This window comes from Hippoglossus stenolepis, chromosome 6, assembly GCF_022539355.2.
Source record: "Hippoglossus stenolepis isolate QCI-W04-F060 chromosome 6, HSTE1.2, whole genome shotgun sequence".
NCBI lineage: Eukaryota > Metazoa > Chordata > Actinopteri > Pleuronectiformes > Pleuronectidae > Hippoglossus > Hippoglossus stenolepis.
In genome coordinates this window covers 13094743-13108914 of record NC_061488.1, presented here as the reverse complement: position 1 = coordinate 13108914, position 14172 = coordinate 13094743, and the positions used below count along the sequence as shown (strand labels likewise).

General features: G+C 41.2%; 1 protein-coding gene across 1 annotated transcript; it reads right to left on the bottom strand.

Moving 5' to 3' along the window:
- Positions 1-2872: 2872 nt before the first annotated feature.
- On the bottom strand, positions 2873-9474 carry slc26a10 (solute carrier family 26 member 10). The gene is made up of 18 exons (XM_035158036.1): positions 9074-9474; positions 8348-8458; positions 8024-8181; positions 7723-7887; positions 7484-7636; positions 7317-7399; positions 6826-6973; positions 6624-6737; positions 6041-6118; positions 5851-5946; positions 5074-5180; positions 4730-4799; positions 4350-4529; positions 4199-4253; positions 3956-4044; positions 3803-3857; positions 3605-3711; positions 2873-3507 (listed from the first exon to the last, which is right to left on the bottom strand). The coding sequence occupies exons 1-18, from the start codon at positions 9363-9365 to the stop codon at positions 3469-3471; spliced, it is 2100 nt and encodes a 699-aa protein (XP_035013927.1). The 5' UTR covers positions 9366-9474; the 3' UTR covers positions 2873-3468.
- Positions 9475-14172: the final 4698 nt, after the last annotated feature.

Here is a 14172-nt window from a genome sequence, read left to right as displayed (position 1 = left end):
TGTCTAACACGTTGGTCCAAAATCCTCCAGCTATATTCACTTGGGTTGAGATCTGGTCACAGCAAAGGTCAAAGAATATGATTCACTTACTCAAACCCTTCATTGACACCTCAAACCCCGTGGGTGGGCCACTGTCATCCTGTTTCCTCACTTATTATAAGGATTTTCCAGTAATGTAATGCCTGTTTGTGTATTTCAATTTGTATTATGTAAATTCTGCCTATGTCGGGTTGTTAACTGTAAGCTTTTATCCACTCCCCGGTTGTTGTTTTGCTGCGTTCATGAATTCATTTGTACATATTTGAACATAAGAATTCATACAAACATAAGGGTTTTCGGTGCTGGAACATTCGTGAATCATTTATTTAAGATCATCATGCTGCTTTGTCAACGTGGTAGTGTGTGAATTGTTCACCTGTTTGCAAATGTATAAGTAAATTTAATATTTAATTTGATGTATAAAAGAATGTTGTCTTAATCCAGACACTGTAACTTTGAATAAGCCTCCCTGTTTGCAGCTTTGATTGAAAACTTTGCACTGACAACAATGAAAATATTCAAGGCGTTCAGATGAGAATTCAGATGAGCATACCTAGATATTGATGTTTTTGAATGTATCGTGACTTGACTGTAAGCGCTAAAGGGACATAGTGTTGGAACATGTCTTGTTCGGCAAGTCAAAGGATTTTTGAGTTTGTCTTTATTATGATGTACAAATGAGTAATTTAACTTTTAAGCTGTGCTTGAGATTATTTTTGTACTTTTCTGTTTGAATAATTAAAGCGAGGAAACAATAAAGCTCATCGTGCAAATGACTTTGTGTCCGACAAAAGTGGGCGGGAAATACAACGGCTCATTACGTTTAATAAACGGTGTTGATGCACCTCAGAAAAGACGACCATGACACAGGTAAACATTCATATCAGAAAAATGTATATGTGTGTGCACGGAATTAAATTTCCACTTTTCCGCAGAAATCTTGACGAACTAGTCCGGACAGTATATGAGCATAATAGTACTCTCCATAGGCAAGATTATCTAAAGCATCATCAACATCATCATCATCACAGTCATCTTGTCTCTTTGCTGCAACTCTGGACAAGTACAAGATGGTGATAGACTGATATTGACTATTGATAAAATATTGCATTCAAAATGTTAATGAGCTTAGTATAATGATGTATGCACATCTCTATCTAAATAATAACCATCAAGTATTCTGTTAAACCCCTGTGTAAAGAGTATCTTATGTTTGAAGATGTTTTACATGGCTCAAAGGCCTGGTGGCGCTGACGGCTGCTCAAATATTATTTCTGAGATCCAAAAATATTAGTAGTTCAAACAATCTCCAACCCAAGCAACAATAGTGAATGTATGATTGCACATTGTTGAATTAAATATCTGATGATGTTGGTATTGTTGTTCCAGTACTGGACTAAAGTATCTGAGTATTGAGGATTTGAGTTTGTTACTTTGGTGACAGTCATGTGACCTCAGGGTAAAGGACTTGCCATTCCATCATTTCACCACAAGATGGAAACAAAAGACCAAACAAAAATATCTCTAGCTGAATTACTTCCTGTACTGGTACCTAAAGGTTGTTACCTAAATTAGTACTGGTAGGAGGAGATGGAGAAGTAGAGGTGTAGTCATAGTAGTTGTAGTCATTTAAAACTACTAATGAGCAGTGTTAACAGAAAGACTGTCTGCTCCACCATATCTTGTTGTTGCTTTTATTCATTCAAATAACAGAAACAGCTTGATGTCGTAACCTCTTTTGAAAACAGTGTTCCTCTATAGTCCACAGTCTCTTTTTGTCTGACGTCACAGACACTGTGAAAGAAGCATTATTTCTTTCCTTTCATTTGAATATGTTGATTTCTCCATTTTTAACAACCTTGTATGTGAACACATTTTCATAGGTAAATCAAAGCTTGTCATTAGATTGCTGACCTCCTTGGAGTCGTTTGTGTGTGTGTATGTGTGTGTATGTGTGTGTGCATGTGTGTTAGTAGGTCTGCCGGTAGAATCTGGCGTGGTAAACATTTGGCCAGAGCCTTGTATACCATGTTCTAATTGAAGTGGACTACTTCCTGCCAATTAGTGAAACACTCCTTGAGCTTTAAAGGGAAAACCCAAAGGGTGCAGTGTCTAGAGGCCTCTTTGAAATATGGAAAAATAATAATAACTTGGCTATCCAACATCAAGCAGGGAAATAATTAGTTTTTTTTGTCCTGGTTTAGAGCTCACACTACATATAGTTTTATCAGGTCAAGGTAGCAGGTCTCGTATGAGGCGCAGCGGAGGGGAAAATCTGTATTTGTTGAACAGCAGAGGGCAGCATGGTGGTAAAACATATCTTCAATGTGATGTGACGACATGTACATCTGGAAAAAGATTCATGTTGCATGCTGAACAAAGCAGAAAGCTCCGGGACAGATGACCTGGTCTTAATTCCACAATTTCATTCCTTTCTGTTGCACATATCCCCTCCGTCTTTGTTGTCGTATGAATCCTGTATTTCTCTTCTTTCATTAAGTCTCGGTGCAGATTCGCTGGTAAGCGGCACTTCACCAAATACAAAGACTGCTCTTCTTCTCTCCCCAATATCTGTTCAGACTGGCATGCTTCACATTCCACACCATCTTTCCTCCTCAAATGTATCCATATTTAATAACCACGCTCGCCCAAATATTGATGTAGACACCTATAACCCAGTTTGCTTTGATATTTAATCAATTTTGTTTGTAATCACTGCAAATTCTTCTTTGGGGAGACAGTTATTGTCAAAACAGCCCCTGCTTGTCACAGTTGCTGATAAATGTAGTATTTTGTGCAGCCTCTGTGGCGTTAAAAGCCAGAATGGTTTGAAGGCTGTATGGGATGTCGTTTAATGTACATATTTGCATATTCCAGCACATATTTATTAAAAAAAAAAACAAGATATAAATATACAAAGTATTTAAACAACATATTCAGTGCACTTTATGTATAATTATCCATATTGCAAAAGACAAACAGTAACTAAATAAATATCTCTATGGTAAGGTTCCAGCATATATGACAATAAAAAACACGCAGAAATTACACACAACTGATATCTGTCACATACAAGTAAAAAACATTCGACTTTTTCAGATGTGTTTATACTGAATATATGATTGTATGTTGTTGTTTCTGCGGCATTGACAGCTTTCCGAATGTGTGGCGGATCAAAGTGTGACACGGTGGAGTCTTATGGAAACTAGTTAACACTGTAATATAATTAAAATTTGAATTCATGACATAGTGCTACAACAGGCTACTGCTTCTTTGAAACACTGGTGTACAATACAATCTGAACCACATGCTGGAGTGCTCCGACACAGCTGAGAGACTCAGCAGGGAAAACCAGTGACGAAGTCCTGATGCCCTCCGCCATTTTAGTCCCAGACCGTTGGTTAAAAGAAGGATGGTTCATCCACGTCCTCATACCCAAACAGTTGTGGTGTTCTCTGGAGGTTTTTCCTACAGTAAACAACGGCAACATCATGATTTGTTTACAACGATCTAAGCAAATAAAAGTATATTGTATATTTGTGAAAATGTCTGCTAACTATCTTACCCTCTGCTGCTGAATATACATCACAGCGTCGTGAACGGTGACGAAAATATGTTGAGGATTCATGTGGTTCATTAGACCGCTGGATGTTAGGATCTTTAAGACACTCTCTAAAAGGAACAGAAATCCCCGATCAACGCTCAATCATGTCATGCAGGTGAAGTTTGACAAATGTATTCTGTGTATAAATATCACCCTTACCATTGCAGTTGGCCAAATACACATGTACTCCAACCTTCTGGCATTCGGTGCACATCTGCAAAAGCAACCAATTGTGTAGACACAGTGAAAAAAAGTCATGGAGAAAAGCCTATACAGTGAAGTTGGCACCATGTCGTGCTCTATCCGCCTCACCTGTGTGAAGAGTCTTGCTCCAGCAACATCAACGAATATCACGCTGCTGCAATCGATTAACACTGCCTGGACGTCACTCTCCGGCGTTTCTGCAGGACAAAACATAAATTCTAGCTTTCCTTGAAATGATCTGCAGCACAGGAGCAATCACAAGAAAATACAGCTGATCTAAGAAAAATGCAGAATTAGAAATGTGTGTATATACTACAGTGACCGTATTTGTTTAGTTTCGTTATTACTAACCTGATTTAAAGAAGTCGTTTTCTGAGGAAAATGATGTGTTTGCGATGCCTCTTTCCTGTGGAGGAGGAGGGAGAACAATAAGACATTTTTAATTCAATTACATTTCACAGTGTGTTTGGCCTGAGCTCTGGCAGTGATTACAGTAGCGTACCACGGTGTTGATGGCCTCTCTCTCCCGTTTCTCCAGGGCTTTCTTGGCCTTCTCCCAGCTGCGGATCTTCTCTGGCGTCAGGCCCAGCAACCTGCTCATCTCCTCCCTGAAGAAGCTACGGTTGCCATAGTAAATCGGCCCGTTGTAAGTGAGGATCTTCACTCCAGGCACCTCGTAGCACTGCAAAGAAACCAGCACGATCTCATGATCTACTTTCAAGATCTGCCCTGCATTCCCTCTGAAATTATGAACATCACATTTTGGTTGAATAAGAAATAAGAAATTCATGGGGCCCTCCAAAATTACAGTAAATGTTCTCAAACTGTCTTGAAGTGGAGGGTTTACTTGCTCATACTGGAGCAGCAGGAGTATCTTCTCACCTTGCTGTGTTTCTCCAGAGGTCTGTAAATTTCTGTGTTGCTGGCTCGGCCAAGAACTGAACAACCAGCCCTGTGGAATCATGGGTAACACATTGTGAAACGTGATCTACTTAGACTGACAGACATGAAGTGGTGTGTCTCTACAAAAAAATTAAGATAAATGTCCTTTACTAGAGGAGGACTTGCATCCTTGTCCCTGTGGGGTTTTAATGTCTCAATAGCAGATGCAGAGGAGTGTGCTGTCAGTTCAGGTCTCATGTCTCTTAGATATACACCAGTTTGGCAAAGGTACTAGCTGGGCTGTAACTTAATATTGACATTGTGCAGAGGGAATGGAACTGTACCTTTGTGTGCGACAGATGACAGTCATCATGGAGAAAACCACTCCGATGGCTAAACCAAGATCCACGTTTAGCACCACGACAGACAGCCATGTTACCAGCCAGACCATCTGCACGAAGACGGGACCGATAAAACATATCGTCACGTCAGGTTATAATAATTGCAAAAACAGCCGTCAGGGTGAAAAGAGGAGGATTGAAGGTGATTTATCTGATGTGCTTCCTGTGCTCATTGTCCCATAGCTGATTGATGTGCTTTCTCATTTACTGGAGTGGCATTTATTTCTAATAGCCTTGCAACTGTTTGGCAGTTACTGTTTGAATATACAGTGCATGCATCATCAGTTTGTGACCAGACTGCTCAGCTGATGCAAACTGTATAAAAACGGTGTAAATTCTATTAAATATTCCAGCTAAATTACCAGCAAATAGAATTTTTTCAAATTCAGTGAAGTTGATTTTCATGTGGCCGTCTGCCATTTTACAACTACGAATAACAGAGGGGAAAAGCTGCTGAAAGAAATATTGTTTCACTATAGATAGCATGAATTAAATACAGCTTTTTTTTTTAAAACTTGAACAGGATAACTAGATGATCTAGTATGTCAAGTTCGTATAAAAACCCAATAAACTGTGCCTTATGGATCAGTTGTTGACCAACTGCTTATTAGGGAGCTTATTAACCATCTTGCCTCCACTCTGTTGTGTTTTACTCCTATATGTGGACCACATGGCAGAAAACACTCATGTCTCTCTTGTAGTGCTGATAAATGGCCTTACGAAATCCATCTTGCTGATCCTCCACAGCTCAGGTAAGTCCTGGAACTGCAGAAACATCTGCCTGAGGCTGGTGACGTTGATGCATGCCAAGACTGCCTGAGCACAGAGAGATAAAGGATGTGGTGAGTGAACGTTCCCCCACTTGTCCTCTGTCCCATGTTTGTTAGAGACACAAACACATAAAATGCACCTTGGGTAGGAAGTAGAACAGAGGCCCAATCAGCAGCAGGACAATCAGAACGACCAGACTGGTGAACAGGCCGGAGAGCTGCAGGAAAACAAACACACACACACACACACACACACACACACACACACACACACACACACACGATGAATATCTCAGTGTGACTATAAGCTTTGCTCCTCATTAGCTGCATTTTCTTTTGCAAAATAAAAGTTTGATTAATGAGCAATTTTAAAAAAAATTAATACAAATTTAATATTAAGGTTTTATATAATTTCAAGTGGACATTAAACTGTTTTATAGCTTATAAATATAAGGTACACTCAGATATTGATAATGATCGAACAATGAGCTATAGATGGGAAATCAGCATTTGTATTTCTCCATTTAGTGTTAAGATGAATTTGCTGATCACAATTAAATGTATAGGATTAATTGCTGCTGTGTCTAAAGCATCAGGTGATACAAGCATTTAGATATATTGTCTGTCCTTACTTTAAATGATCTTTCAATTGGTTTGGAACAACCGGGACATTCACATGACAGAATAATATGCACAGAAGTTACTGTAAATCATGTGCACTACCTGTGTGTATCCTCCAGCGCTCTCCAGAATGTTAGTGGTGGCCAGAGTGGCCGAGCTGGGGAAGCAGGTGAAAAACGAGGACACCGTGTTTGAGATGCCGTGAGCCAGCAGCTCCTGAAACCAAACACAGGTGCAACACAGAGAGTTAGCAGATTGCTGAGATTTCAACCAGCAGCTGTTTCTTCCCTTTCTCACACTTTACCTGGTTGGGTTGGATGGAGTATCCATGTTTATCAGCATAAATCATGGCCAGTGAAACCGACACGGCGTAACCAACAAATGTTATGGCTATTGTGTCTCCAGCAATATCAGGTAAAGTCTTTAAGGCAGGCATCCGTGGCTGTGGAAATCTGAGGATGAGAGAAACCAAAATCATTTAAAAGGTTAGTATTTCCTTATTTAATATCTCCTTATATATAATGCACAAATACAATACATCCTCATGCAATTAGTTTTGCAATAATATTCTGTCTGTGGTGAAAAGTGTATATTATGTACATATCCTCTGTTTTTTTATTCAATTTATTTTATTTTATTTCCTATTTTATTCCATTTCATACTTTCACATGTTTTCTTGTCTACTTCATATTCATTATCTGCTGCTGTAACAAGTGAATTTCACCCTTATCTTATCTTATCTTATCTTATCTGATAGTAGTTTAGTATTTTACAAATTGTAAATAAAAAACGTACCCAGCTGGGATGTGACCAACTATTTCGATGTTGTAAGACGAGTCCAGTGAGGAGGCGTAGGCCACAGCTGTAGCAACAATCACCTGAAGAGTGAAGAATAAAAACCTTCTAATGTCTTCCTTGCACAGTGAATATCATCTACACATTCATACAGCCACTTGACCAACCGTGAGGATCTCCACAGGAATGGGTGTGCGCAGGCGGTGCCGGTAACGCATGTTGATCTCCTTAACTGGGATCAGGACGGCCAAACACACCATGGAGATGAGCAGCTCCGCCATGTTGGTGTGAGGCAGGTTCTCCATCACTGACGCTAACGTCTGAACACACAAGTTTGTGAGCTGTGAGAAAAACAGACCGCATGTTGGATCAGAGCATCGGGGCCTCGTTGTGAAGCGCTGCTTACCTTGAAGAGGGAGAAGGTCCCGGTGTGGCGAGGGAGCCGCAGGCCCAGCATGCTTTGCAGCTGGGAGATGGTGACATGGAAGGCAGCAGCACTGGTGAAAGCCTTAACGATTGGCTCTGACAGATAGGTGGACAGGAAGCCCAGCTGAAGCCCACACATGCAGAGCTGTGACACAAGACATCAACGAAGCATCGTGAGCTGTGTCGGAGTGTGACTGTCTTTACAAACAGATAAATCTGACGTTCCCATTTGTATTATTATTTCATTTTGTGACTTCTGGACTTTGTGCGTCTGCCTTTACCATGATAATCCCTGAGAGGAGTGCTACGGCCGAGGCCACTCCGATCCTCTGGGCCTCGAAGTCAGACGCCTCAGACGAACTGGAGTTCAGTCCCAGAGGACTGGGAACCAGCTGCTCCACCACGGAGCCAGTCATCAGACTCACCACAGCAAAGGTACCTGAGAAAGGATCCATCATCTCAGTACCAGGGGGCTGACAGTCGGATTTCCAAATGCATGCATGAGATAATGTTTGTACATAAGGCAAAGCCATCACATAAGATTCTGTGTAAAACAATGTTTTTTATAAAGTAAACAACAGACGTTATGTGGGCATGAGTTATACCTGTAGACACATGGCGACCTGTGCCAAAAAACATATAGATGATCACAGGGAAGAAGGAGGTGTAGAGGCCGAATATTGGTGCCACTGACGTGAGTAAAGCAAATGCCATGCCTGTTCAGTGAGGGACATTTAAAAGAATAGTTAACAATAAACAAACAAATGATTCACTTCATCAATGTTCATAACTTCAATCTGTTAATTGGAGACAGGACAATAAATGAAGAAAAGAGAAAGCTTTTAAGTATTTATCTTCACTGTTAATGTTAATTTTATGGTCATAGTTGTACTTCATTACATATATTTCATTTCTATATGTGAAGTCCAGTTACAATGTATATATTCTGCTCACATTCTATTCTATATAGATTTTTATATTTCCTTTTGTTTATATTTGCATGTTTACTTATTTATTACATTTGATCTTTACTCATGCAACACAAGAAATTTCCACATTGTGGGATTATAAAGGGATCTTACATATTGTTGTGATTTTTATGATTATTATGATTATTATTATTATTATCATCACTATTGGTAATCTATTATTAATAATTGTCATAATAACTATAATAATCATACAATATTTGCTAAATTGATTCCGAAATTAAATCGTTTTACAATTAAACAGTAATACAATATTTTGGTGATATTTAATTTAGTAACTCATTAATTAATTATTTACTGAATTCATTGATTTTTCAATGCTGTATGTAGTGGTTGACTCACCCTGCGGGATGTGAAGAATCCCCACAGTCAGTCCGGCCACAGTATCCCCTAAGATCCACTTCCTGAGCCTGTAGGTCGGCAGCCACCTGAATATGGGGACTCTCTCCCTCAGCAGGTGGAGCCAGGCCCGCCTCGAGCACCTGCACCTGTCGGCCAGCTTCTCCCGGAGCCGCATGCTTCCCCCCGCGCTGTCCTCGGAGCCGTAGGCCTGCTGGAAGCGGTCCTCCGTGTAGATGTTCCTGTACACGGCCACCGACGCGCTCATCGTGTCCCTGCTGAGGTGGAGACTCATGCTGTGGAGTCAGTGGAGTCTGTGATTATACATATATAGCAAACTCAGCCGTGACCTCAGGATCCATTGTGTTTTCCTGTCAGACCCTCAGCAGCCAATGACGTGGCTCGGAGCTTTAACTTTCTTTTTTTTTTGTTACAGTGTTGAACAACTTTTTTTTCTCCACATCTTGGTCCTGCCTCACAACATCAAGGTGTGCTGGCCCTTTTTTTTGTACTATGAATCCTCTGGGTCCTACTGCTAAGAGTGTTTTTGTTTTTTTCAGAAAGTAAAACTGCAGACCCTTCAGACACACAATCTGCTTTTCCTACACTCACACCCCCTCCTCCACCAACACACACCATCCTTTGCCCTGCACACACCCCTGTCCTCCCTTATCTCCAGCCTCCTGAGAGCTGTGCGGGAGGTACAAGCTCAGAAGAGGCACAGTTGACTTACACAATGTAAAGCACTGTGAAACGCCCACAGGGATCAAAGTGATATTGTTGCTGGAGATGAGGTGTAACCTCAAACCACAGGTCTGTTAGCAAGGAGTTCATTTCCGAGAAGGATGGATGTCTGTAATGGGTAGGGGAGTTTAAACTGTGGGGCCGTAAGAAAAAGGGGTCCGGTACCCGTGAGGCCACCTGTGAAACCCAATCACACATGGCAGCCTGGTTCATGGATCAAACTGCACATTGACTCTGATCACAGATCTCGTGGGATGAGTGAGATGTTGTTCTTTGTCTTGCAGGAGCGAATACAAAGGAGCTTTGGATGATTATAATATAAAATAGATCAATCTGGATCTATGTGTTTACTGCTATTAATATAATGTTTATAAAATGTATCTAGAAATCACCATTAGATCTGATCAAAATAGAGATGTTCTCATATGTTTGAGTGAGCATGAGGCAGAGGGTAATTGGGAAACAAAGAAAATGGAGAATTTATTTTTGATTTATGACCTGATATTGGTTCTTTGAATGAACCTCTCCCATCTCATGAGTGACCCTCCCCGTCCCATGAAGCTACGTGAGGCAGTGCAGGCAATGCCACCATTTCCTATTGTTGCGCAGGACAACACCCAAGGATTTGAGTTTGAATGGGCCGAGACCTTGGGCAGAAGGATGGAACGTTTGAAGCTCGAAATGCAAAATAAACCTCACTACACATCAAACAAAGATGACGTAGCATTGGATTGCACAATTGTATCTGTTAAGATGTTTAACCTTTGTTGTACTTCAAGGATACAGTGTATTTTACTGGCATAGTCAACTTCACTCCACACAGTGACAATGTGAAGTATATGAAACGAATAATATGGCCTAAAACTTTATATTTATACTTAAACTGGAAATATTCTCCTTGAGGCTACACATATAGGAGAATATGCATTGATGTCACATTGAAGTCAACTGGTTAGATAAACAGGTCCACACAGCGTGCTGCTGACATTTAGGAGGTGTGCATGTCAGCTCCTACGCAGCCTTCTGCGATCTATGGTTACCCATGATACCCTTCTCTGCATAGACTGGACTGTGTATAAATATGGACGACACGTCTCTACGAACAATGCATTCATGTACATTTGGGGCCAGAGGGGATGGAGCCCAGGTAGTGAGGTCGCACCGATACACATACTCGACCAATCACGGGTCAGTCTCAGCTGTGAGTCATGATGTTTTTATAGCACCCAATAACTAATCTTAAACTTACTGGAAAACATGAACTTGAACATACATCAGAGTGATTAGAACTTCCTAAAAATGACGGAAACCATCTTTCAGAAAAATATATTTGATGAGTATTTTGACTTTTTTTCATTCTATCCATGTCCCAACCATTAACACGGTGGAGCCGGGATCTATATTTCAGCCAGATACTTAAAAGAGCTAAAAATTAATGGATATGAACTCATCATTTAGATTTTTGTCACTTTCTCAGTGCAGATGAAGTCATAATTAGCAATGGAGGTTTAGTAATCAGCGACAATAGGAGACAGGTCAAACGATTAAACCGTGATAAACGTCTCAATTTCTTTCTAATGACGAGTCTTGATTCTAAATGTAACAAATTTCCCTCCATACTGTTGTGTTTCCATGCAGGAGAAAACATTGCTGACGATGTATATGAAGCCAAACAGTTATTAGGTGAAAGGTCCAGGGTGAGATTTGCCCGACCTCTAATAAGCTAAATGAAATAAACAGGCACGCGGCATTGTTTTTGTTCCAGTGTCATATTCCTAGAATTTCTGTGTCTCTGGTGGAGAGGAGACACAGTGATATAAGGAATTTCCTTTAAATGCCAGGAATGTGTTGCCATTGTGTTGATCAGCTCCTGAGGATTTATGAACATACCGACGGCCTGGTGTGTCTGCGGGCTGTTTAAACAAGATATTAATCAGTGGTAAAAGGAACAATGTGCTGAATGGAAAAGGATATGGAGTGTTAACCCCGAACCAGACACGAAAACCCTTCTGCCCCATCAAAACAGGGGCAGCACTTTATGAATTTCAAACAATGACAATGTGAATACCTGAGTGGCACAACAAGACACAAAGTACACAGGCTGAGCCATTCATACAGCGCAGCGTGCATTCAATTAGCCCAGCAGCACCAACAAACAGGGTCTCAACACCTTTTTCGTGTGCACAAGATGTGTCAAGTGATACCACCTGTTTTTTTTCACACAAACTTGCATGTTTTAAATGTGAAGTCACAGGTTTTAATGGCTGAGGTTAGATGAAAAGGAACAATCATCTGTTACTCTGTGGTATGTGTTTCCATTTGTGTTTCGCGGCGTGTTGTCGCGCTTTGTTGACAACTCTAGTTGTGTTTCGCAGCGTAAACCTAGTGATCCCGCTTTGCTTGTTGCATTAGCATTAATCAAATTATAAAAATATCTCTCCCGCCCTGTCTCCTTCATGCTGAGTGTGTGTCGTGATCTTACAGGGTCTTTGTTTTACTCTGGACCAGGGAGAGGCTCCAGTCATTTTTGTGGCCTATAGTTCCTGCTATTGTTCTTTATCTGCTTTATGGGATGCTTGTCCCGACCCCCCACAGCACGCTGCTTTGGAAATGACCTTGTCTATGAGGCTGGCTGCTGGCAGCCAACCCTCTCCTTGTATCCCTGTCTCCTTACCTCTCCCATCCCTTTCCGCCCGGTGCTCGTCTCCATCCATTAGAGCCTGTCCAGACCAGTTTACATTGTTTGACTTCATGAGTCGTGCCTCGGTGCAGAATTCTTCCTGTCGGTTCGAGAAGTCGTTGTGATTTGTCACTCACACCATACAAAGTTTCTGCTGGGGTTAAGAGCCGAGCACAACCCAGGAATTTATCATTCGGCCCTTTGATGTGCACGGAAAAGTGCATTTTTTTACAGTGTCCTGTCAAGCGCCATTATTTAGGCAATACAATGATCACACAATTCTTGCATTCTTTAACTTTTTATTCCTCTGCTAATACTTCTCTTTTTAACTGTGCCTGAAATAACAACACACTATAATCTAAATCGCTTTAGTCAAAGCTCTGTGGAGAATCTCCCTCCCATTATGTTAATATTCTTAATTCTCATACATTTGTTAAGTGTCACAGTTTCTCAATTCTCTCATATTCTCCAGCTGTGCTTTTAACTGTGCGTGAGTCCAGTAGGAGTGAGCCGCTGATTTTCCTCTCATTCTTGATGAACGCCTCCTGACCTCCACCACACCTACACTGGTCACGGCCATTTATCAACCATCTGGGTCATGCATCTCCTGGGCGGGTGAGGCAGCACACGCCTACATCAACAGGCTCCCCAAGGAACTGTGCTGACGCGTCCTCTCACAATTCCTCCACAATTAAGTTTTATGTTCTCATTGAGGCTACAACAAAGATGATGAGGACTTGACGACACAAACCGTTTTAATCTGGGTTGAGTGTGTAATCAAAATGCTGTTTCCATTTAAATGAGGTGTGGATATGTTACTGGTTACTGGTGAGGGGCCTATAATGTCACATTACTCTGCAATGGATATGCCGGGTATCCACACTACTCCAAAGTTTTAGAGCTGCTGGACTTTGAAAACTCCGGCACAGCGTTTTTGTTTGGATGGGCAGAAACGAAGATGTTTAGAAACAATAATGTAGAGACTTACAACCGCCTGCCGATTGGGTCTTTTCGGTCGCAGCATTTGCTGATTCGTAAGACTCCTATCACATGACCCCCCCCTTCTGGAAGAAAAAAAACAGCATCAGCCTCGGCTACCATGTGTGGACAACATCAGTTACAAGCATTCCTGAGCCTGTTTTCGAGCAATCTGCGACAATTCCCGTGTCCTGTGTTTGATGCGCTTGCCTTCCTGTTAACGTTGGCACGTTCATACCTAATGTATATGAGTGGTCCCATAATATGCGTTTTCAGGCTTGCTAGTAAGGATGGTGATTAAAACTGATATGGAGCCGAAAACACTCATGTGGAACCATAGTAGAGCTGATGTACCCTCAAGACTGGGATCTCCTCTGCTCTTCCATGGCCGATCGCACCAAATTAGAGGATATGCAGCATGTCTGTCAACTGGAGAGAACAAAAGGTGAGACCTGGTTCCCATCTGACATTTCTTTATCTCAGCCACTGTCCAGATGTTGTGCCATAGATGAAAAAACAAACACTCTCCAATTGTGTCTCATCTGGAGTATTTCTGTCTGACTGTTGTGCTTGTTGCTGACTCTCAGCACAGACTGACCCCTCTCACAATAAGTGCCGGATTGTGGACTCACACTTAACTTAAAATCTGCCTTCAAGCACAACAGCACTTTCAGAGTAATATTAGCATAATTTACTGAAT

Excerpts from the sequence above, each read along its gene's own strand:
- slc26a10 (XM_035158036.1), bottom strand. The coding sequence starts at position 9,365 with ATGAGTCTCCACCTCAGCAGGGACACGATGAGCGCGTCGGTGGCCGTG. Across the intron at positions 6,119-6,623 it reads GCGCTGGAGGATACACACAG|CTCTCCGGCCTGTTCACCAG; the intron begins GTAGTGCACATG and ends GTTTTCCTGCAG. Across the intron at positions 3,508-3,604 it reads TGTATATTCAGCAGCAGAGG|GAAAAACCTCCAGAGAACAC; the intron begins GTAAGATAGTTA and ends TGTTTACTGTAG.